The sequence below is a fragment of the Hylobates moloch genome, unplaced genomic scaffold, assembly GCF_009828535.3.
Source record: "Hylobates moloch isolate HMO894 unplaced genomic scaffold, HMol_V3 SCAFFOLD_19, whole genome shotgun sequence".
Classification (NCBI taxonomy): Eukaryota; Metazoa; Chordata; class Mammalia; order Primates; family Hylobatidae; genus Hylobates; species Hylobates moloch.
In genome coordinates this window covers 45184429-45207224 of record NW_026652294.1, presented here as the reverse complement: position 1 = coordinate 45207224, position 22796 = coordinate 45184429, and the positions used below count along the sequence as shown (strand labels likewise).

The following is a 22796-nucleotide window of genomic DNA, read 5'->3' as shown; positions in this document are numbered from 1 at the left end:
GCAATGTAACAAAGTAGGGACTCAAAATCCAGAATGTGAAACTCTAAGTCTCATGCTCATCCCACTTCTCTATATTTCTAAGAACCTCCTAGATCAAAATGCTCAAATATAGTAACCACCCCACCTCTGACTCATCTCTAATTACCCACCCCCTTTCTAAAGAGGTTTTCATCTTCTTTTCCTATCCGACAATTTAAAAAAAAAAGATTTGGGTTTAAATTAATTTTTTGGAATTATAGGGCCTATAAATTATAATGAAATAAACAGCACTTGATATATACATATATAAAAGAGATGATAATGATAATGATGATGATAATGATGGTGATGTGTGTGTATATATATATGAGAGAAAAATTAATTTAGAAAGTGGAAGCTAAATCTCTTACTAGTTCTTTGCACTTCCACACTAATGTCTTTATTTTAGGCGTTCATTTTTCACTCAATCCCACTGAAACAAATGATCACAAAACTGAAAATAACTAGATTAGCCTCTCCAAACCACAGCCCTCATTCCTCGTTCCCAATTCTTATTCTGTTTTACATACTTTGGCCTGTATTTTTTTTCAACCGCCATCAGTGTTCTATGGAAGAAAAATACCACTTACCCACATCCTGGAACTAATATTACAGGCCAGAGTCGCTCAAGGCAGCTCACCTAAAAGGCTCTGCTGGTGATACAAACCCAGCTGGAAAGAAGGAAAGAACTGGAATTTCACAATGTGCTTTACAGGTATCGTGGACTCATGAACCGACCCAAGGCTATCCCCTCTGCCCTCCTTCTTCCCTTTAAATAAACGAAGTGCGTAAATGGAAAAGAGAGCTGATTCTAAAGGTTCAGAGGCCAGAAGTCAAGCTCAATCCATCTTTAGAAGAGGGGAGATACATGAAGCTGCGCCAGGCTGAACAAGCCTCTCGAACCAGGAGACAAACAGGCTAATAAATTAGTACTGCTAAACCACTGAGCCGACGAGCCAGAATCAGTCCAGTAGGCTGCCTCCTCTTCTAGCTCATTAACTATTTGAGATTACCATCATATGGGAGTAGCCTCTCAGCTGGAAATTAAATTAGCCTAGCTATAAACCCGGAATGTAGACGGGAAGGTGTCTGATGAGTGAGCAATCCTGGGGAAAAGCTCCACCACCAAATGCTTGCCCAAACTCCCTCCTCAGGCACTCCAAGCTGGCCTTCCTTTACAATTTCTCTTTTGAACAACAACAAAAGGAGTGAGACTTTCTTACTTTGATGTTCAGAAAAAGCACAGTAAATCAAGTTTGTACGCACACATCCCACCATCCCTGCAAATGGTCGGTGCAGAGGGCTGAGCTCAGTAAGAAGGGCGGCAGGCACTAATTGTACACTCAGAACAGGTGCGTGCCTGCAGAGCCACCTCTTAATTACCAGGTTTGGCATTTTGGCACTGGCAGCCTGGAACTGAATGCTGGCACTGAGCGGCCAATGGGGCTGTTCCTATTGTAGGTCCGCGGAGCTGAGAAATCGAATTTCTAATTACATGGCTTCAACCTAATGAGAGACTCCTTCCAGACAGGCAAAAGGCAACCAGATTCGAGGACGTGGAACCTGGAACACATCCTGAGAGGATCTCCAGCGCTGGCCCTTTTTTCTGAGTGACATTTTTTTGATCACCACCAAAAGCAATTTCTGTTCAATGCTATTCAACAGCATCTTACAATTCTCAATTCTGAGCTGACATACTTGAAAAAGAAAAAAAAAAAAAGCACAGGATAACGTGTACTAGTTACCCTTTGATGTCATGAGGTTAAGGCTTACTTAGAAACATCCTCGACCTCCCTCATGCTGTCACTCTCTTCTGCTTGGTCCTTCCCTGCACCAACCATATTTTTTCATAGGAACCTCCTTGCCTTTTCACATGCATTCCTTCTGCCAAGATCTTCTTTCCCACCTGGTCTGCTCATGAACTCATTCATCCATCAAAACTTCACTCCCATGTCACCTCCTCCCTGAAGCCTTCCCAGTGCAGCTCCCCATTCCGCCTAGATAGATTGAAATTCTCCCTCTGTAGGATTTGTTTTTGAACTACTTGTTTTTGCATGTATCATGCCATACTGTATTTAGCCATCTCACCCCCTCCCTTTATTCTCATGCTCTACAGTCTGTCTTCGCAAAGCAGTCAGGGTTTTTCTAAAATGTAGGACAGGTCCTGTCCCTTCCACTCATAAAGCCCCACACACGCTGGCATCTCACACCAAGACCTGCCTCTCCGACCCTCTCAGTCCTCATCTTTCTACCTTTTCACCTTTTTAAAAAGGCCCTCTTGCGCAAAAGCATAAGAATGATATAATGGACTTTGGGGACTTGCGGGGAGGGTGGTGAGGAATCAAAGACTAAACATTGGGTACAGTGTACATTGCTTGGGTGACGGGTGAATCAAAATCTCAGAAATCACCACTAAAGAACTTATCTGTGTAGCCAAAAACCACCTTTTCCCCAAAAACTATGGAAATAAAAAAAGGCCCTCCTGACTTCCAGCCTATAGTGTCCCTTTTCTCCCATCACCCTCCTCCACAGAACTGTCTACCCCCTCACTCTTGGTGACATTATATTTTTATTAATCTACTTGTTTATTTCTTTACTGCCCATCTCCCTACTAGAATGTAAGCTACAGAAGGGCAGGAACAGTGCTCATAAAATAGGCACCCAGTGATATTTGTGAAATGAACAAATCTTTGAATCCCAGAGCCTGATACAGAATAGATGCTCAATACATTAATAAAGTCAGTACTTAAATTCTAAGGAACAAAACGAAAATCAGTGGACATTCAGATACAGAGAAACCAAGAACTAGCTGGAATCAACCTGATTCCTCTCCCTCTTCCCTGTGTCCACTGTTGGTTTCCAAATGGATATAATCAATCCTCAGGGACTGCCCTAATGACAATTTCTTCTGGGAGGAGGGTACACAGTGCCTGTCCTCTCAATACACTCTTACTGAGTAAAGAGAAGCCAAAGGATTTTATAATGGAGACAAAACAGCATCAAATCCAAACCAGAATGTAACTGACAAGCTGCTAGAAAACTGTTTACGGAGGGCATGTGTGAGACAGGATCTAAGTAAGTCCACCACTATACTTGAGCTTGCAATTGCTTAGGAGGCATCTTTACCTGCAGCCCAGACTGCTGCTGTCTGCTAGTGCCCCTCTCCGCACCTGAGCTTCTGGGACCTACGATCCATCTGCCACATCTGGAGGCTGATCAACCACAAAAAACTCACAGCCCTCGCTGATGTGCTTTTGCACTTCCCATCCCCCAAACCCACATCCCCAAAAGACACCATCTGGGTAAAATGAGGTGGCTTCCATCAAAGTCCTCGAAACCAACGAAAGCTTCAGTCTTGAGGAAGCCAGTACATCTGCTGCCTGGCAAATGCTCTTTTCACAGCACACAAAACAGTCATGGGCCTGTTCTGTACTTCTGTTTCCAGCTGGGACTGGAAGAAAACACCATCCCAAAAATAACAGTGAAAGACTGAACATTCCCTTGGAGGAGACAGATGGGAAGGAGACACGGCCAGGGCAGGGGGCCACCCAGCCACAGTGGCAGCCCCCTAACCAGCTGCCTCCTGGCTGTGCCCTCTTGAGTCCACCTCTCAGCCTCTCTTCTCTGTCTCCTCTAAACAGAAATAGGATCTGATCAGGGCAACCCAACTCTGAGCTAGACCTTGTCAATAACTGCAATCACTTTTATATGCTAACATGTAAGGTTCCCAAACTTAACTGAGTCCCTCCACAGTGAGTGACGGGCCCAGGACTAAATCACACTGGGAGTACTGGCAAGCAGGAGCCAAGCGTGCTCGCAATTCTGAGACAGAGGGAGAAGATTCTCCCCGGCCCTGCCTGGTTGAGCCAGAGAGCCGTGGACACGTGGCATTCCCTCATCCCCTCTCCCGCTGTGCCTGCTGACATGCCTCTCCCGGAAGAATGACGGGGATCCTCTCTCAGCAGGACTGGTGAAGGGAGAGGAGAGATGGCAGGGCCCAGCCTGCAGACCACCTGCCTCTCCACACCATCGGGCTGGAGAAGCTGGCCTGGGGAGCTGAGCGGGGAATTGGAGAAGAATGGCTCTCTTTCCCTCAATACTTCAAACCACAGAATGAAGGTGCTTAGGACAGTCATCCAAGCTACCCAAGGAGGCAGCAGGGAGACGGGTGTGTGGATTCTGCAGGGGCAATGAGTGGGGATGAGGAAGCATGTCCCAGCCATATTTGCAAACACCATCGGGAACTGCTACTTGTTCCTTTGGGAGCCTTACTCGAATCACCCAGCAGGGCTAAATGTGGTTCATCTTAGAAAACCATCTGTGTGTTTTCTTGTTCTCTGTCTTGAAATGACAAATTTTTAAATTTTCCTTGAAAATACATGAAAAGAATTTGAATTCACAGCTCATATAAAGCTTGTGAATGTCTCTGGTATATGAGCTCTGCTGGCCTGAAAAACTCCCTTGTCTGTAGGATAAAAGCCCTCTCTTTTATCTGCCATTCCAGCCTCTCCACCTCTGAGCCAGCCTCCTGGCTCCTCTCTCCTCCAATCCCAGGCACTCTCACTGTTTTGCCCAAGCTGCAGTGCTCTTCTGTGCTTCTCTGGGCCTTTTTCACACAGAGCTTCCCAGCCCTGAATATTCTGATCAGTTTCCAGGACAACCAGCCAGCAAGCTCCTATCCATGCTCCAGAGCCCAGCCGGATGGTGGCTTTTCCTTTGGGCCTCTTTCTCTTTCTCTGCTCCTACAGCATTTCCTACTTTGTTCTATACACCTCTCACCATGGCCCCTTGACCAAGATGGTGAGTTCCTTGAGGATTTGGACAATGGCTTAAAACCTTGTTTTCCCAAATGCCTGCCTAGCACTTGACCCATTCCAGGAGTTCCAAAACCGTCTGGTAGAGAAAATCACGAATGAATGAATGAATGAATGATACACAAGACGACATTCTACTAGTAGTGCCATCTAGATGCTCTGGTCATACATTGGCAATAAGGCTGTCCTTGTTATTGCCTGATTTTCACAAGGCCGCACAGAAAGCGAAGGTGGGTATTAAATTTCCCTTTAAAAGATACGTAACTTTATAGGAAGGGAAGTGTGATAAGAATGAAAAGTTACTCGAGTACATGCAATAGAGGATCCCACTCTGGTGTGAAACTGTTCACCCACAAACCATGTGAGATGTCCTTGCCAAACGCCTCCCCCTGAGCAAGGGCTCAGGTAGAGGTGAGCAGGCGATCCATGCAGATGTTAGAATTTCCCCAAGTACGAAGAACCTATGGTAAGTGTATCAGGAGATAATAAGATAACTATGGCAAGCTTAGAGTGCTCGCAGGAGAAATCCAGATACTCCTGTAACTTTAGTTTTATACAAACAGGTAAATCAATCCCCATCTCTCTCTGTTAAAAGGCTCCACTCGCCCTCCTTCCCCAGTGACACCTAATCTGAAAGTTTCCTTTGTTTCCGGTGCTGTGTGAACTGCAGAACACTTTTCAGTGTTCCCCTTGGCCACACAAAAAGGGGAAAAGGCATTTTTTAAAAAGTTATTGGCTTCATTTGCAGCTCAAGGCTGCCAGTGTTTACATGTGGCACTCATGTTATTTAAGTGAAGACCTCAACATTACAACCAGGGTGAGCAATCATCTCGGTGCTAGCATAAAACATACTCAGACCACAAGAGCTACACAGTGCCAGGCAGGGTGGAAAAAAGCTTCACCTTTTCCAACACCATCAAACATCTTGCTCCATAAACACCACCGACACAGAACACTTACCTTTGAAAACAGACATAAGCTGCTTGGAGGAAAGCTGAACCTGCAATTAGCCCGCTTATGGAACAACAGCAAGTGGAGGCAAAGCAAGACCCGACTTGAAATCCTAATCAGCAAGTCTGTTCCCCTGGCCTCGGCCTCAGCCTCAGCCACTTTTTATCCAGGGTCCTTGATTCACTGCAACTCCACTTCTTGCTCTTTATTCTTTTTGCAGCAATCATCTGGGGCCAGGGGGAGGGTGCAGACATATTAGGTTTGAGATGACATCACAGTGGGAGATGTGTGGGAGAGGAATAACTCAAGCTATAGGAACGGGAAGCCTATAAAGGGTAAAGGTGGATGGAGAGAGACAGGGAGCACAGGATTAGGGTCAGACTCTTAGAACTGCAAGAAACCTCAGAAACCCGTTTGGCGAATATGGCCCAAGTTGGCATCTGGATAGACAAAATGCCTCAGGAAGCTGGTAGGTAGGAATGAAAGGAGGGTTCTGTACCCATGGGGGAAATGCTAGGTGAAACAAACATTTATTTACTTTAATTTATAAATTTGTTTTGTTTTGTTTTTAGCTACTGTATTTCTCAGGGCCTCTAATATGCTAACATGGAACTCTTTTTTTCTACACTCTACCTATTAATTTTTTTTTTTTTTTGAGACGGAGTCTCACTCTTGTTGCCCAGGCTGGAGTGCAATGGCACGATCTCAGCTCACTACAACCTCCACCTCCTGGGTTCAAGTGATTCTCCTGCACCCGCCACCACGCCTGGCTAATTTTTTGTATTTTCAGCAGAAACAGGGTTTCACCACGTTGGTCAGGCTGGTCTCGAACTCCTGACCTCAGGTGATCCACCCACCTTGGCTTCCCAAAGTACTGGGATTACAGGCATGAGCCACCGCACCCAGAAGAACTTTCTTTTCACTCAAAGAAACGTGGAATAGTGCATCTCAAAGTGTGGTCTGCAAGACTACCCACAAACTGTCCTGGAGGAGATACATGCAAAACCCGAGAGGAAGCATTTAAAACTATTATAAGTAATTTGACATTGCGACAGCATCCAAAGCCATGATCAGTAAACTCACTAGCCAGTGTGCGTGTTGCTAACTGTATGGCAGGAGGCACACGGCATGCTCTGTGTGCTTGTCACATGCAATAGGACAACATATTGAGCCACAGTGGATTGGGGGAAAACGTGGTCCTACAGCAGAGTTGGCTGAGAACTGGTTTAGGAAACACTGCTGGGTCCAATTTCTATGGTACACATCGGGGATTCTGCTGACATCAGAATGACTGAGTGACCTGACTATCCACAGCAAAAGGCTGACCCTAAGATTTGCCAACTGGGGAATCCGATCAAAGAAAAGCCAGTTAGGGAACTAAAAAAGTAAAAAATAGGAGAAGCATGTCAGTGAAAATGATTTCATCAAGGTGATTCTGATTTTAATTGGCAGCCAGCTAAGCAGGCCTCCACACAGCCTCTCCTGGGATCCCTACAAAGGTGTAAAATGAAAAAGTCAAATAGATAAAAGCTCCTGCCCAACTCTAACAAGCATGCCCGTGATGAACTGGATTGAGGAAATTTAATCCTGAAACGTACATACCTGAAAAAAGTGGGAAAACTGTTTGAAGCTCCCCACTCTGGTAACAAATGAGAAAAGCTGCCCAGTGTGAGACAGGAAGGGGCAGGGAGGGTGGAATGTCGGAAGGAGAGACGATTCCCCCATCCACAAGCCCAGGGGCTCACCAGGTCCAGCCATTTGTTGCCATGAGAAAGGCAGGCATGGTACTGTCCCATCCTTTATAAAAGCAGCAGGAAATCTGGATTTGTATGTGAAACCTCCCAACCTGTCAACAATATAGGCAGTAAATGTGCATGTTTTAAAACCCCATGAATATTCACTGTTAGGCTTCATTTATATTAGGTTCAACAACAGGCAAAACTAACCGGTGGTGGTAGAAGGTGAGATAGTGGTTGTCCTTGGGACGGGGATGGTAACCAGAAGGGGATACAGAGGTAGCTTTGGGGGTTCTTGAACTGCCACTTCTTGATCTTGGCGCTTGTTACCAACAACATACTTGTATGTTTGCCTTGTGAAAAGTCATCAGGCTGTGCACTTTTTTTTTTTGTTTGATACGGAGTCTCGCTTTGTCACCCAGGCTGGAGTGCAGTGGCGCGATCTCGGCTCACTGCAAGCTCCGCCTCCCGGGTTCACGCCATTCTCCTGCCTCAGCCTCTCCGAGGAGCTGGGACTACAGGAGCCCGCCACCACACCTGGCTAATTTTTTGTATTTTTAGTAGAGACGGGGTTTCACCGTGGTCTCAATCTCCTGACCTCGTGATCCGCCCGCCTTGGCCTCCCAAAGTGCTGGATTCCAAGCGTGAGCCACCGCGCATGGCCAGGCTGTGCACTTCTGATTTGTACACTTTTCTATAAGTATGTAAATAAAAATTTAAATAAGAAACCCAGGCCGGGCAGGGTGGCTCATGCCTGTAATCCCAGCACTTTGGGAGGCTGGGGCGGGTAGATCACCTGAGGTCAGGAGTTCAAGACCAGCCTGACCAACATGGAGAAACCCCATCTCTACTAATAATACAAAATGAGCCGGGCCTGGTGGCACATGCCTCTAATCCCAGGTACTCGGGAGGCTGAGGCAGGAGAGTCGCTTGAACCTGGAAGGCGGAGGTTGCGGTGAGCTGAGATTGCGCCACTGCACTCCAGCATGGGCAACAAGAGCAAAACTCCATCTCAAAAAAAAAAAAAAAAAGAAACCCAAACCCCACAGATTTATAAACAATATAATGTCTGAGATTTCTTTCAAATAATACTGAAAAGAGACAACACAGCACCTCCTTAGAAATGATGGAGGGGGCCAGGCGCGGTGGCTTACGCCTGTAATCCCAGCACTTTGTGAGGCCAAGGCCAGTGGATCACCAGAGGTCAGGAGTTCGAGACCAGCCTGGGCAACATGGTGAAACCCCACCTCTACTAAAAATACAAAATTAGCCGGGTGTGGTGGCACATGCCTGTAATCCCAGCTACTTGGGAGGCTGAGGCAGGAGAATCGCTTGAACCTGGAAGGCGGAGGTTGCAGTGAGCCGAGATCACACCACTGCATTCCAGCCTGGGCAACAAGAGCGAAACTCCATCTCAAAAAAAAAGAAAAAAGAAAAGAAAAGAAATGATGGAGGGAAGTATTGGGGAAGGTATAAAATAAAGCCATGTCGAGAAGTAGTTAAGAGAGTGGTGTTCATATACAGGCTGCCGTCTCTCTGAGGTTTCTCCTTTTGTGTAGGGAGAGCTAAATTAAGTGGTGCTTCAAGGAAGAGGAGGTCCTGCAGAGAAACGATGCATACAAGTCGTCTTGGCACAGGTAAGGGCTGGTGACTAGCTGGGCTAGCAACTGCAGAGTAAGTAAGGGCCAAGTTCTCAGTGGGGCGCATAAAGTTGGGGTGGGCCAGATCAGCTTTATATAAGACATTTTTAGCCAAGTGCAGTGGCTCACACCTGTAATCCCAGCACTTTGAGAGGCCGAGCCGGGCGGATCACAAGGTCAGGAGTTGGAGATCAGCCTGGCCAACATGGTGAAACCCTGTCTCTATTAAAAAACACACACACACACACACACATATATATATACACACACGAAAATTAGCTGGGTGTGATGGTGGGTGCCTGTAATCCCAGCTACTCGGGAGGCTGAGGCAGGAGAATTGCTTGAACCCAGGAGGCGGAGGTTGCAGTGAGCCGAGATCACTCCATTGCACTCCAGCCTGGGTGAAAGAGCAAGACTCTGTCTCCGAAAAAAAAAAAAAGGCATTTTCACGCACACCTGGTGGGGACAGTACAAAATCCAGTGTCTCCGTGGGTGGGGCGCTCATGGTGCTGGACAATACCGCTCAGAAGCAGTGGGCCACAGGGTGTAAAATGTGGGGATGTGTCAATATGATCCCAAGATCTGAGAATCTGAGTGGCGTGGTTATGGGGGGCAGCACAAAGGACAGGTGGGAGAGAAGGGATGAGCTGGTAGAGGAGGGGATGGGAGCAGGCCTCGGTCAGAGAAGGGGAGTCAAATGCACAGATGTTGGGGCAAGGGCTACAGAGATGGCAGGAAAGTGCTGGGTTGGCACACGGATGGCGTGGTTGAAGACTGCCACCGTCAACATGGACGTCAGAGCAACAGAGACAGGCTAGGAACAAGTGTGGGGAGTGAAAGAGAATAGGGACAGAAAAAAGGATGAAAAAATAGAACCTTGGAAACGCTTTTAAGTGGAAAAGTCTACATCTTTGGGAGGAAAGAAACAACAGAAGAGATGGCTTAAAACTGGTCCAGAAGGAACACGGCATTGAATTTCAGGCAGGTAGACAGCCTCCAAGTTACGGAGTTTGAAGGGCCCTCAGGGAGTCGTTCCCTTCTTCCTTAGGTCCAAGAGGTAGAGCCACCTACAGATACAGCTGTATGACCTTAGGCAATCTCTGTGAGTTTCTGTTTCCTCCCTTGGAAAATAAGGGAAATCACACAGGAAGCAAAGCTGTTAAGATTAAGTAAGCGCCTGGCCCACTCGCCTGCACACAGCAAGTTCTTGCATAGGGAAGCTAAGACATATTTTTTCCTTTTTTTTTTTTTTTTGTATCACACAGTCGCTTTCTGGCCCCTTCTTACCTCCTTAGCTCTCTTTGGAAAGCTCCTGGAAAAGTAAAATGCAAAAATCACATTTTAAAATTCGTACTATCTTATCTCATGCTTCTGCTTCCTCCTTAAATGGTTTTCAGATTTACTAGTAATTTAGTAGGACTAATGATTTCAAAAAAAAAAAAAAAAAATCAGGCTTAAATTGCCTACAGGTCTCCTCCAGCCTGTAGATTTCAGTCCACCAACTAAAACAGGCTTCTCAGGGACAACTTCATGGCTCCTGTACTTCCTCAGTGTTTTAAGTGCTGCCTCGTACTTGATAAGAGCACTAGATAAGAGCAAGTGCACCGACAGGATTTTTGAGGTGGTAAAACTACCCTGAATGATATTATAATGTGGGATACAGGTCATTACACGTTTGTCCAACACTATACAATGTACATCACCAACAGTGAGGTTCAGTTGTAACAAATGTACCAGTCTGGTAGAGGATGGTGACGGTGGCAGGCTGTGCATGTGTAGGACTGATGGGTATTTGGGAAATCTGTGTACTTTATTAAATTTTGCTGTGAACCTAAAACGGCTCTAAAAATACCGTCTGGGTCTGGCATGGTGGTTCACACCTGTAATTCCAGCACTTTGGGAGGTTGAGGAGGGCGAACTGCTTGAGCCCAGGAGGTTGAGGCCAGCCTGGGCTAACATAGTGAGACCTCATCTTTACGATTTTTTTTTTTAATTAGCCAGGGGTGGTGGTGTGCACCGGTAGTCCCTGCCACACGGGAGACTGAGGTGGGAGGATCGCTTGAGGCCGGGAGGTAGAGGTTGTGCCACTGCACTCCAGCCTAGGTGACAGAGCAAGACCCTGTCTTAAAAAAAAAAAAAAAATCCTTGTCAGATGAATGAAAAAGTAAGTAAACATGATTTATACGAATGTATTATTCAATGATTATAGAAAAGGATTTTAAACGGTCACCTTTGGCTTCCTCCATTAATAAGTGTTTTAAATCAATGATAAGGTAATGATCACTTCACTGCCTTTCTCTCTTTACCCCATCCCTTCCCACACCCACCCACCCACACACTTGGGGATCTTCGGTGGGAACAGGATGTTTACTGCTTTGTGTATCTGTGTCAACTGGCAGCACTAGCATATGCTAAGTGCCCGGAGGCAGACTGGAACAATCAGAGAAGAGGGCACCAGGGACCAGCCCGACAGCACATCAAGAGGAAGGGCTGGATCCAGCCAAGAGAGTTTCCGGTACACAAGGCCAGGACGGGCAGGGAGAGGCTGCTTAGCTAGGAAAAGGCACCAGGAGCGATCTGGAAGAGAATTACTGCTAATTGTGTACTTTGTGTGTCTCTCCCCAGGGAGATTGTACTTTAATGGAAGTAAGAACGAAATATTGTATTTCTTCAACATCTCATGCAACAATGTTCAACGTCTTATGTGCACTTCCCGACGTGCCCTTTTCATAGGCCTTTAGAAACGCGAGGAAAAAGGTTGCCTCTTTCAAATCCACAAGAGTTATTGGCACCACAGAGGAAGCCTATCCGCAAAGGCTGGGGCTGGGGCGTTTGTGGGCTGAGTCCACCTTGGGCAGCACCAGAAATGGGTGGGCTTGTCAGTGCCCACGAGGAGAGATCCCTTCTCCCCTCTGAGGCTGTCCAGGAGAGCGTTCCTTCTCCTGCTCTGGGTAGGGGCGGCTACAGGGCTCTCTCCACAGGACTTAGGGTTAGGAGGACGAGCCTGGCGTGTGTGAACAGCGCGGAAGGTGCTGGGGAGGGGGCGTGCCACTCGGTCTGAGTCCAGGTGAGAGTCAGTGATCGGGGAGGGAGCTTGAGAGTTACTGGGCTTTTCCTTTTCCTCCTCTCCATCCCAGTCCTTCCCACTTTCTCTTCGTCCTATCATTTAATGGGCCAAATTATGGAAATGAAGGTATTTTCTGTTATCCACTGAATCTGCGGAATCGCCTTACAGGCACCCATTATGGAAGTGGGTGGAAAGAGGATTATCCATTTCTTCCCCCCAAAGAGAAAAGGGGGCGGAGAAAAGGGAGAAACGAAACGCGCTCGTTGCAAATTCACTCAACTGAATTCACTTTCTTGCCAGCAACCCCTCCCGCTTCCCAGACCCAAAATAAGGTCCGAAAAAGCCGAAGTGTCCTCTCCGGCTGTAAAGAATCCACTCGGGCCCACTCGGGTCCTGCCAGCCAGGGCTGCAGAAGGCGAGGCCGTCTCCCTGCAGGACTCGGGAGCCGAACATTCGGAGAACAGACATCTCCGCTCCAGAAAACTGGAGAATTTGTGCAGGAGGGTGCAGACAGGACAAAGAGAGAGAAACCAAAGGAAGAGAGTACAATAGAACAGCTGATAGGCTCGACTTGGAAAGCGAAGGCAGCTCAGGACCAAATCGGCAGCACCGAGTCGAAGCTGAGCAGCGAACAGCCAGGCCAGCACCGGGGGGGCGGGGCGCGCCCGCTCAGCCCGCCTCCCTGGGCGGGGTTCTCCTCGCGGGCGGAACACCATTGGTCTCTCCGCAGCCCCTCCACCCAATCAGCGCGAAGACGGGTCCCGCCGGCACCGCCCCCCTCTAGTGAGGGCCGCTCCGCCAGGCTCAGCCCAACAGGTGAGGCCGGACGGCGGGGCTGGTCACGTGGCCACGGCCAACTACCCCGCCAGCCGAGGGGCGGGGGAGGCGGCCCCAGTCTCGGCTGCCAGCCCTGCCCCCGCACTGGGAAGCTCCGCCATCTGTCTCCGGCTCAGCGGCCCTCGGGCCAGAGGCGGCGATCCCGCGCGACACTAGGGCGGCGTCGATTGATGCCCGAGGCCGGGTGGCTCGGGGCCATTTTCCCTGCCCGTGGCAGCGCCCCCGGCCACCGTTCCAGAACGGGATGTCCAAGCCAACGCCCCCCTAGCTCCCGAAAGGAGCGGACACGTGGCAACGTCGGGGGCAGCTGGGGCCCTGCTGGACACTTCCGTCCGCAGACCTGAAAAAGGGGAGCGGCTCTCCGCCCAGCTCCATTCATTAAATCAAGAGTGAGATTCTCACTGCTCTTCCCAATGTTTTTTTCACTCTCCATTTGCTTCTCAAACCTCACATTGCCCGGAACCATCTTTCAGCATTTTATGGGTTTCTAAGCAAGTGTAACAGTATTAAGTAGCTGGGGCAAAGACTTGGGAAAAAACAGGGATTCTGAATCCTACGTGTAAGGTGCTTCAGGGACACACATGGAATCTTTCACATTCTAGGCAATGGCGTTTAAAATAGTGATCCCTTGGCGAGAGGGTCTGGGCTGAAACACAATCAACTTGATGTTAAACCAGAGTCTTATTTTTTCACATTTGCCATATTTAGAACAAAAATACCTTATTCCAACCATGTATAGTGTGTGTACTTTTTTTACTGTCCGGAAAATATAAACTCCTCTCGGACAGTACTCTTTAACCAGCTCTAAATCTAAAGATACGCACTCGTAATTTTTACAAACAGCAATCTTTGGGAGGCAAAACCTGTGCAGTACAACTTGGCTATTTAAACATGTTTCATCCATGACACAATGAGGTACATTTTCTGAATGAGCCAGTAACAAGATATTCTTAATATTTTTCAAGTTACCGAAATGTGTGTGAAATTTGTATTTAAAAGAATTTATAAAGGAAATTAATACCACTTTTATCTATGTACAAATAAAATTAATGGTGGGTTTTATTAGCATTAGCAGTATTTTAACACATAGCCTCTTGGCTGCCATAAAAATTATTTATTATCATTTTATTAAGATGGTAATTACTTCTCACGTCCTAAACTTTTCCCCAAATCTCTTGACAAGAAAAATCAGAAATAAAAATCAGCATGCACGAACATCAGTTTTATTTGATGTTAGTTTTATTTTGGCATAGTTTGAGAGAAATCCGAGAGTTCCAACAAGGTAATGTTTTAAATATATAAAACGTTTCATGCTCTACTTACAATTAGTTTTCAAAGATATCAGTATCTCATTTCTTTTCGGTCATGGTAAATGTTTTCATTCGAGGTAGGCAGCATATTGTTTTCATTACCCTTGAAAATATGCCACATACTTGGGGGACTCATTTTGCTGGAATTCCTGACTATCCCAACAGCCTAGGATTGAAATTTCTCTTACTGTCTGAAATCATTGACTGTTAAATGAGAGAGGTAGCGCCCTATTTGGAAACTAACTCTATTCACAGCAAAAGAAATGCTCATTATGCCCTGCCTTTAGAGTAGGCATTTTGTGTTTCTGTCAATCAACTTAATTTCCATGTTCATAGAGTGAGAACATAAAGTATTCAAAAAAGTACTGACATAGAATCCAGTCGGCAAGCAGCCTGAGTCACGTATTTCAGTTCTGAACCTTTAAATAAATGCCACCTCCCTGATTCATAAAACTAGCTGACTGGTGAGTTTGTCTTTTTAAAAATTCCTGGTATGCTTTTAATTATAAATAATTTTAGTGATTCAAGGAGTCATTTCATATAACCAGAAAACCTTATTCCTACAACATATTATAAACAAAAAGATAAATGAGCGTCCATATGTGGAATGAGGTTATATGACATATTGACTTTTCAAAATATTAAAAAGTTTTTTTTTTTCAGACTAAAACATCAAACTAGAAACACAGAAGCTGTGACAGGTCATTTTAAAGTTTCAAGCAATACAACTTTAGCTGGAAAAATATCTTTCACAAATACTAGTCTATGCTAAATTGTAAATATTCAATTATCAGGTTCCATTAAAAAACATAATCTAGTTTAGCCAACATGTAATTCCTAATTGTAGTATTCTATTTTGATAAATATTTTTAAGACATGTACTGCAACCTAATTTTTAGAGACCTGTTCAATAATAACATATCATTTGGAAGATAATAAGTGTAATCTAGTTCATATATTTTAGCATCATATTTATCTAAAACAAATGGGTTGCTATTAAATTTTGACTATTTTATTAACTCAGAGCATCTGGGAAAACACTTACGATTAGGTTAATTTATGTTATATTTTCCCTTCAACTTGTAAAAGATTAATCAACCATTTTATGGTCTAATTTAGGTGCCTAATTAAAAACAGAGTTCAACACATGCTCCACTGTCTTGCTAATAAATCTTGAGAGCTTTGTAACATGATGGTTTGTATTTCAAATTGTTGCATACAAATGTAGATTTTTCTTTTTTTTTTTTTTTTTTTTATCTTCACCCAGCATCTTGGAAGTGAGTTACCTACTTGGTTTAAACTCTGGGACTAAGAGAGTGCAATTACTTCAAAATGGATTATCCCCAACCAGATCTTATCATTCTTTGCTACCAGGTTTTCTGAACTAGACTAGAAAATAGGAGGCAATTTTGTTTTCTCAGCATTTGTTAAATTTAAAATGTAGGGAATATAGCTATTTTCAGCTATTAGCTTTCAAGAGAGAGATTTCTGAAGTTACAGGGTTTTCTAATTTCATTCTAAATGAATCTGCTAAAAGTGTTAGCTGTAATTGTCTGCTGGTTAATCAGTACAAGTTAATTATGAACTTGATTTGGGGGCACTCTTTTTATGAATAAATTAATTTCAAGAAGTTCTGGAACATGTCATTTAACCTCACATCCTCCCAGCCTTAAGAAGGACAAATGGCCGAGGATAAATCTCCTCAAGAGGGACACTTGCTATGTTTTCTCTGTCCGGATGCTTGAGGGATTTTTTTGTCATTTTTAGTGACTCCCTTGATTCTAACTGTCCTTTGCAGAAAAATGAAACTGACACAGTGGTGTGATTATCCTCACTCTAGTTATGAACCAATGTTAGATGTAGTAACTAGCCTGTTTGGGGGCTGATATTCTTTTCAAGTGAATGACAAAATCTGCAGTCTGCGCTGAGACCACTAAAGGCATGTCAGAAAGCTGTCAAACTCTTCTAAAGCAAACTCAGTTTTGGACCCATGCTATATGATAAATATCTCGCTTCGATCACTTAAGCGAGGAAGCGTGATCCAGAATGGTCCAGAATAGCAGGACTGCCTGGGTTGGTATATTAGCTTTGGTACTTCCCAGCTGTGAGATCTTGGGCAAATTGCTTAACCTCTCTGTGCCTGTGTTTCCTCATCTGTAAAAGTACCTACTTCACAGAACTGTAATGAGGATTAAATTTGCTAATCTTGTAAAACTTGAAACAGTGCCTGGAACATAGGGAAAACATTCGGTAAGCGTCAGCCACCACCATTTATTATGCCACACACACACACACACACACACACACACACACACACACACACACATAATATACTTTGTTTAATGTTGGCCACAGCATTAAAGTGTCAGCTTATTTTGTATAACGCAGAATGGAAAGGGGGGCCGAGGTGGTAGAGGGAGTTTCTGCCGCTGTAAAGTCTAAGGCACATTTTTGTCTAACAAACAATAATTACACAATATTTGGCTAACTTAATTCCCAAACTGAGGTTATTACAATTTAAGAATATCTACCAACACTTAAGTAAAATCACAAAGAGAAACTTTAAAAGTTACAGATTTAATTTTTGGTCATTCAAACTTTCAATTAACATCCCAAGCCTAAATGTAAAGGGCAGGTTCTTTCTCCACCTTAGCCTATGTGAAATTCTCCTGAACCACAGCCCCGTGTTTCCCAAACACTATGGGGTACCCATGGAACAGGAGGTAACACCCAGTTTCACCAGCCTGCTTGATGAGCCTCTCTGTGGGGTCCTCACTGGTGCCTGCTAAGTTTGGGAGGCCTGCTTCAAGAGGGCTGCATAATGAATTGGAAAAGTCAACTCTTCAACCCAGAAGAGTCATCATCGCAGACTAAAACCAACTGGAGTTCCAGTGTGGATGGACAGTGCGCACTGGCACGTTTGATTTTTGCAGGGTTAAGGAGGTAGAAAGGCTCCCACTCTGGCCAGTGGCAGGGTCAGCTCTGTACACCACCTCGGTGGGTTCCACCTCACCATGACCCCTCCTGATCCGGCTGATGATGTCTCCTTTTGCCAAGTGGAAGGAAGAGCAATCAAATTCCGAGATGTCATGCAAATCTGCCAGGCCCTGGGCTACTGGTTAGGCCACTAGCAGGCTGTGTATCAACCGATTAAACCCATTAACGACTCACAGACACAGCCACGACCTCGTTCTCTAACAGATTACGATGCTGATCCTCAGACTCAACCATCCGTGCCCATGGCTTTTTGTTCTTAATGCCTTCAAAATGTCTCCTCACTCTCATATTCTCTAGTTTTTGAGGACTTGTTTTAACTAGGTTTCTGAATTACAACTCTCCCTGGTTAATTACTATTTATACTCTTCTCCAATTGGTTGCCTGACTGCAGGGACAGAGCGGAGGTATAATGGAGCACACCTCTAGCACGGAGCAAAGCTTGGCAGAGAGGAGAGAACTCCAACGAGGGCGAAGGGTGCACTCTGGGTACCAGATTTTAGGTAAAGCGCTCTGGGTCAGGGGTCTCTTCCTGGCGTGGTCTGTTTAAAGTTAAAAAGGACGCCTTCAAAATAATTGTGACGTCCATACCTTTGCCCAGACATCCATTCATTTTTCTTAAGTAATTAAAATTTTTAAAGTAAACAGATAGCATTTAAAAGATTTTTTCCCCCCTTGGAAAATATCTACCAACTCTGCGGCCGCGCCAGGCGCTGCTGGTGCAGTCCAGGAACGCAGTGTTTGGGGCCAGTTGCGGCATTTACGGTGGGCTCCTCCGGCCGCCCGGTCACCGCGCCAGGCCCTGTGCCTCCTGGACCCAGGAGTCCTGCTTGTCAGTTCAGGGAGATGGCTCCGGAGGACGAAGAACCTCCCGCCTCCCGCGGCCCAGCCAAGCCCTTGCGGCCCCCCAGGTCCACCCGCCGTGCGTGGCCGCTTGCAGCGCAGCCCCCGGGCGCAAGTCTCCACCCGAACCTCCCGGGCTGCGCTCTCAGCAGCAGGCGCGCGGCGAGGGTTTCCACGCGACTTCGTTCTTCATTCAGCGTTTTTGAGTCAATCAAAAAGAACGTGGCAGGTGGAGGGCAGCCGCCTAAGAGACTGCGTGAGCCTTCCTGTGGGGATTTCCATAGCTTGCCCCAGGTGCTTCAAAACTGCCTGACATTAAGGGTTCAGTCCTTTTCCTGCCAGTTCCTCCCAACCCGGCCCCAAGTGTGTCTGATCTCAGAAAATCCTAGGCTGCCTCGGGGCTCTGGCGGGTTCCACCTGGAAGGGCGCTAGTTATAGCCTGCCGCCTGGCCCTGGAATCACCATCCCAGGAGGAGGGGGAGTGGTGGTGGTAGAAGTCATAACAATACAATCGATGACAATAGCTAACAATTAGAGAGGCCCTCACGTGCCTGCGAGGCTCCTTACCGTACCAGCGCATTCACTCTTCCCATCCCTGCCTAGAACCTGCATTATTCCCACTGCACAGATGAGAGCACCGAGGTTCACGCGACTACGCAGGACGTGAATCCAGGCGCCGGAGTCCAGAGCCCCCATTCTTATCCACCAGTGTCCCGAGAATGGGTCACAGCCCGGGAACGGTGGGAAGGGTGACTGTCACGGCTGGCTAAACCTCGAGACTTGGGCAACTCCTGACAATAATAAAAAAAATTAAGGACAAAGGGGAAGAGGTAGGACGAGGCTGGGAAGGGAGAGGTTTTAATCCGCGGGGTCAGCCCTCTTTTATTCTCCAACCTACCCAGGTCCCGACAGTGGGGTGGGCACAGGGAGAGGGGTTCAGTTATCTTCTCCTCTTTTGTTTTCCCAAGTCTTGAGCCTCTGTGAAGCTAATTGGGCCTGGAAGGGTGTCTGAATGTCGTGCTGGCCGGGGTTACGGGTGGAGACCCCAACGAAAATGTGGGGGTCGGTACCTGGGCCCCTAGTTGAAGACAGTTATCGGAGGCCGAAATCTAGACCTCCTGCCCACTCGCGCCTTACCCGAAGCTCGGGCAACCCAACAGCTCACCCCGAAGACCAGCAGCTGCGGAAAGCAGTGGGCAGAGGTAGTGATTATGACCCCCGGGCCGCTGTCCCTTTGGAACCTGACCCGCAACCCGACTCGAGAACAGAATTTCCGGAAGCCGCGACCTCCAAGCAACCCTCATTTCTCAATCAATGGGCCCCGAATATTCTTTGCCCCGGACGTGTAAAAGCCCGGCGGAGACACGTGTCCTTGCTTTCCCTATCCCAGCACCGAGGCCAGGGAGGCGGAAACGGGCGGCGGTGCCCGGGGGCCCGGACGCCTTCAAAGCCTTGCGCCACTCCAGCCGGTTGCAGTGCGCGCCTTTGCCCAACAGGGACCAGCACAGCTCCACGCTCCGCGCGCCGCCCGCCCGCCAGTCGGAGGCGCTGGGCCACCCGCCCAGCTCACCCTCCCGAGCCCAGGCGGCTCGCGAGCGAGGTGGGTCTGACCCGCTTGGGGTTTCGGTAACCAGGCGGACTGTAACAAAAAGTTAACAGACTCTGCGGCCTCGGAGGGACGCCGCGGCCCCCACCCCCTCTCCCCATCTGGGAAGCAGAAGCTGCTCTAGAAGTTCGTTGAGGGAGGAGACCGACCAAAGGGGCTCAGAACATTCCCAGCGTCTCGGGCTCCGGGAGTAAAAATTTAAAACGAGTCCTAAAATACTATTCGAGTCGGATACCCCCATGGTTAGAGGGTGGCTCGCTTTGCTGAGGGCGGTCTCAGTCGCTGCCCTTCTTCTTTGCGGCGAGGTCGCCTGATTAATTCAAGGGCACCAGTACTCCGCGAGAACTTTCTGTGGGTTGTGACGAGAACCAAGCGGAGCGCAACCCTCACCGCACGCGGACAGGATGCGCCGCGCAATCTGCGGTAGTTTCCCTGCCCCACCCCGGGTGGTCCGAAGCTGTAACCCTGCCACTTCCCTATCATAAGCCATGTCTCCCGTAGCTCAGGGTCTGAATCGACGATGGAGACCCTGTCCCTGGCAGGGAAACTCACCGGTACCAAGCGAGGCCCTTGTCGTAGCTGCGATCGAAGAAATGGGGCTCGGCCCCCACGGCGCGCACGTCGGGGTGCACGCGCAGAAACTCCAGCAGCGCCCGCGTGCCGCCCTTCTTCACGCCGATGATGATGGCCTGCGGCAGCTGCTTGCTCCCAGACCCACTGAAAAAGCTGGAGATGGGGCTTGGGGAGTCCGGCACCTCGGGACTCTGCTCCTCCGGGCTCGCAGCGCCCTCGGCCATCTCCTTGCCTGAAGCCAGTGGGGTGGCTGGCGGCGCCCGGAACGGCAGCCTGGGGGGCGTCCCGTCCGGAGCTGTGGCCAGGGCTGGCCGGTCGTGTGCGGCGCGGGACCCAGAGCCCAGGAGCAGCAGCCCCGGCGCGGCGGCGCAGGAGCCGGCGCACGAGTACAGGAACATATAGAGCCAGACGCAGAGCATGGCGAAGAGCAGGGCGAGCTTCCTCCTCACCGGCGGCGGGGGCGGCGGCGGCTGCGGTAGGAGCCGGCCGGGGACATCGAGGCAAGATCTGCCGCCACTCAGGCGCTGCCCCATGCGCTGCCCGCGGGCGCGGCCAGGGGCATGGCTCAGCACATGGCGTGGGTCCCGCCGGGCAGTGAGCGCAGAGAGGGTTCCCCGGCCCGCTGGACGCCCGGGTGGCTCGTTTTATTGCTCCCGTGTGCCCGCGGCCGCCGCTGCTGCTGCTGCTCTTCCCCAGGTGGCGGCGGCAGCTGTAGCGGCGGCGGCTCTTGACATGTTGCCTGGCAGGAGCTGCAACTGGAACGGAAAGCCGGGACGGCGGTAACCGCTGGGCGAGGGTCTGCTCCTGGGGCGCAACGACGCCCTCGGGGCCAGGAGGACGTTGCACTCTCGCGCCCTGGCCACTCTAGACTGTGCGCACCGCCGCACGCCGGGGCTGCCTCCTTGCAGTCCTAAGAACTGAGCCTCGAGCAGCCCCGGCACTTCCCCGCAGAGGCTGCGGAGGCGAACTGCGCAGGAAGAGAGCTGTGGACCGAGGTGGAGTGGGCGGTCCCGGCCTTCCAGAGTGACGGGCTGCTCTACCTACCAAAACCCCCGAACGCCATGCAAATAAAGGCGCTTCTCCGAGAGCTCAGCAGCCAACCCGCTCCCAGGACGAGGGGGTGTGGAAAGGCTTCTGGGCGGTGTAGGGCGGTCAGGGGTTGCTATTGGCTTCGGAACAAGGGGCGGGCCCAGAGGGGCGGAGTTAGGGGCTGGTGACAGGAGCAGATGGTGGGAAGAATGCTGCAGTGACCTAGCGCTGGGAGAGGTCCTACCCTACTGAGTGGTGCGCTCCCACACCCGCACGCATTTCCGCACTCGTTCCCTAGAAGCCAGCCTTGGCGGCAGTTGCCCAGATGTTGGGACACGAGTCCCCATCCAGATGTTTCGCAGGAGGTTTCGTGATGCTTACGTGTTCCAGAGTAGGGAGGCGGTTGGAGGAGGGAGGGCACGGTCGGAGATGAACTAGGCACTCGAACCCCCCCCCCCGCCAACCCACGCCGGGGACTCATTCGGAGACCCTTCTGGGACAGGCACGGGATTAGGAAGTTTAAGTAGAAAGGATGTTTGGAAATCGCTGTCGTGTGTGTGTGTGTGTGTGTGTGTGTGTGTCTTTCCTTCTTATTCTTTGCCAGGTTAGCTTGGCCTGCCGGTTAACTGAGATCAGTGTAAAGTGTCCTTAACAAAAATCTCCAGCCTTCCAAACTGCCGAAAGTAGGTTGGGGAGGGGAAAAGAGACAGGAGAAATTACCAGAAAGAGAGTCTGGTAAACAAAAGTTTCCTGGTCGAAACATGTGCGTGGGAGTCATGTGTAGGAAGTTTTATCTGGATATGAGTTTGTTGGAGACGTTAGGTTTGAGAAAATTTTCCATCTCCCCCTTTTTCCTGAATAGATATAAACCAACATTTGCCTTAATTTGGGAGACAGTTTGATTTGCTAACCTGTGACACTGATTATTTCGTATTGTCATTCGCCACCGCTTTTTTAAAAGTCAGACATCAATTTGGAACAAATCCATCACTGAGGCGCACTTATTTAATAGTGAAAGTCTACTCGAAGTCACCCCCAACCACATTTTCTTTGGCAAAATGACCCACCCACCCGGGACCGGGGCAGATAAACGCGTCTTCCAAGAAACAGCAACCGCTAGCTAGTGGAAGTGCGGGTGAGCGGTGCTGCGCTTTGCTGAATTCTTGCCCAGGCGTTTGGAGTTCGGAAGCTCGAGATCAAGTTCATACTGGTCGTGTTCAGGAAGTTTTCGGTGCCTGCAACCCAGCCTCTGCGGGGCCAGAGGGCCTCCAACTCCCGACTGCAAGCGGTTCCGGGGACAGAACGTTCCTTCCGACTCCGACCCCAGCGCGACCCCCGGGGCTGAGTGTCACTCACGAAGTGACTCACCGGGAGCCTC

At 48.6% G+C, this 22796-nt stretch overlaps 1 protein-coding gene across 2 annotated transcripts in view; it reads right to left on the bottom strand.

The window, feature by feature from the left end:
* Positions 1-21360, bottom strand: part of LOC116458891 (heparan sulfate glucosamine 3-O-sulfotransferase 3B1) — a 49444-nt gene extending 28084 nt beyond the window's left edge. For both annotated transcript variants that reach the window (XR_004245425.1, XM_032138986.1), the window contains exon 1: positions 20369-21360. Coding sequence is in view for 1 of the 2 variants with exons in the window: in XM_032138986.1 (XP_031994877.1) it covers positions 20369-20922 (554 nt within the window). In the remaining variant the exon portion in view is untranslated. The remainder of the gene's footprint in view (positions 1-20368) is intronic.
* Positions 21361-22796: the final 1436 nt, after the last annotated feature.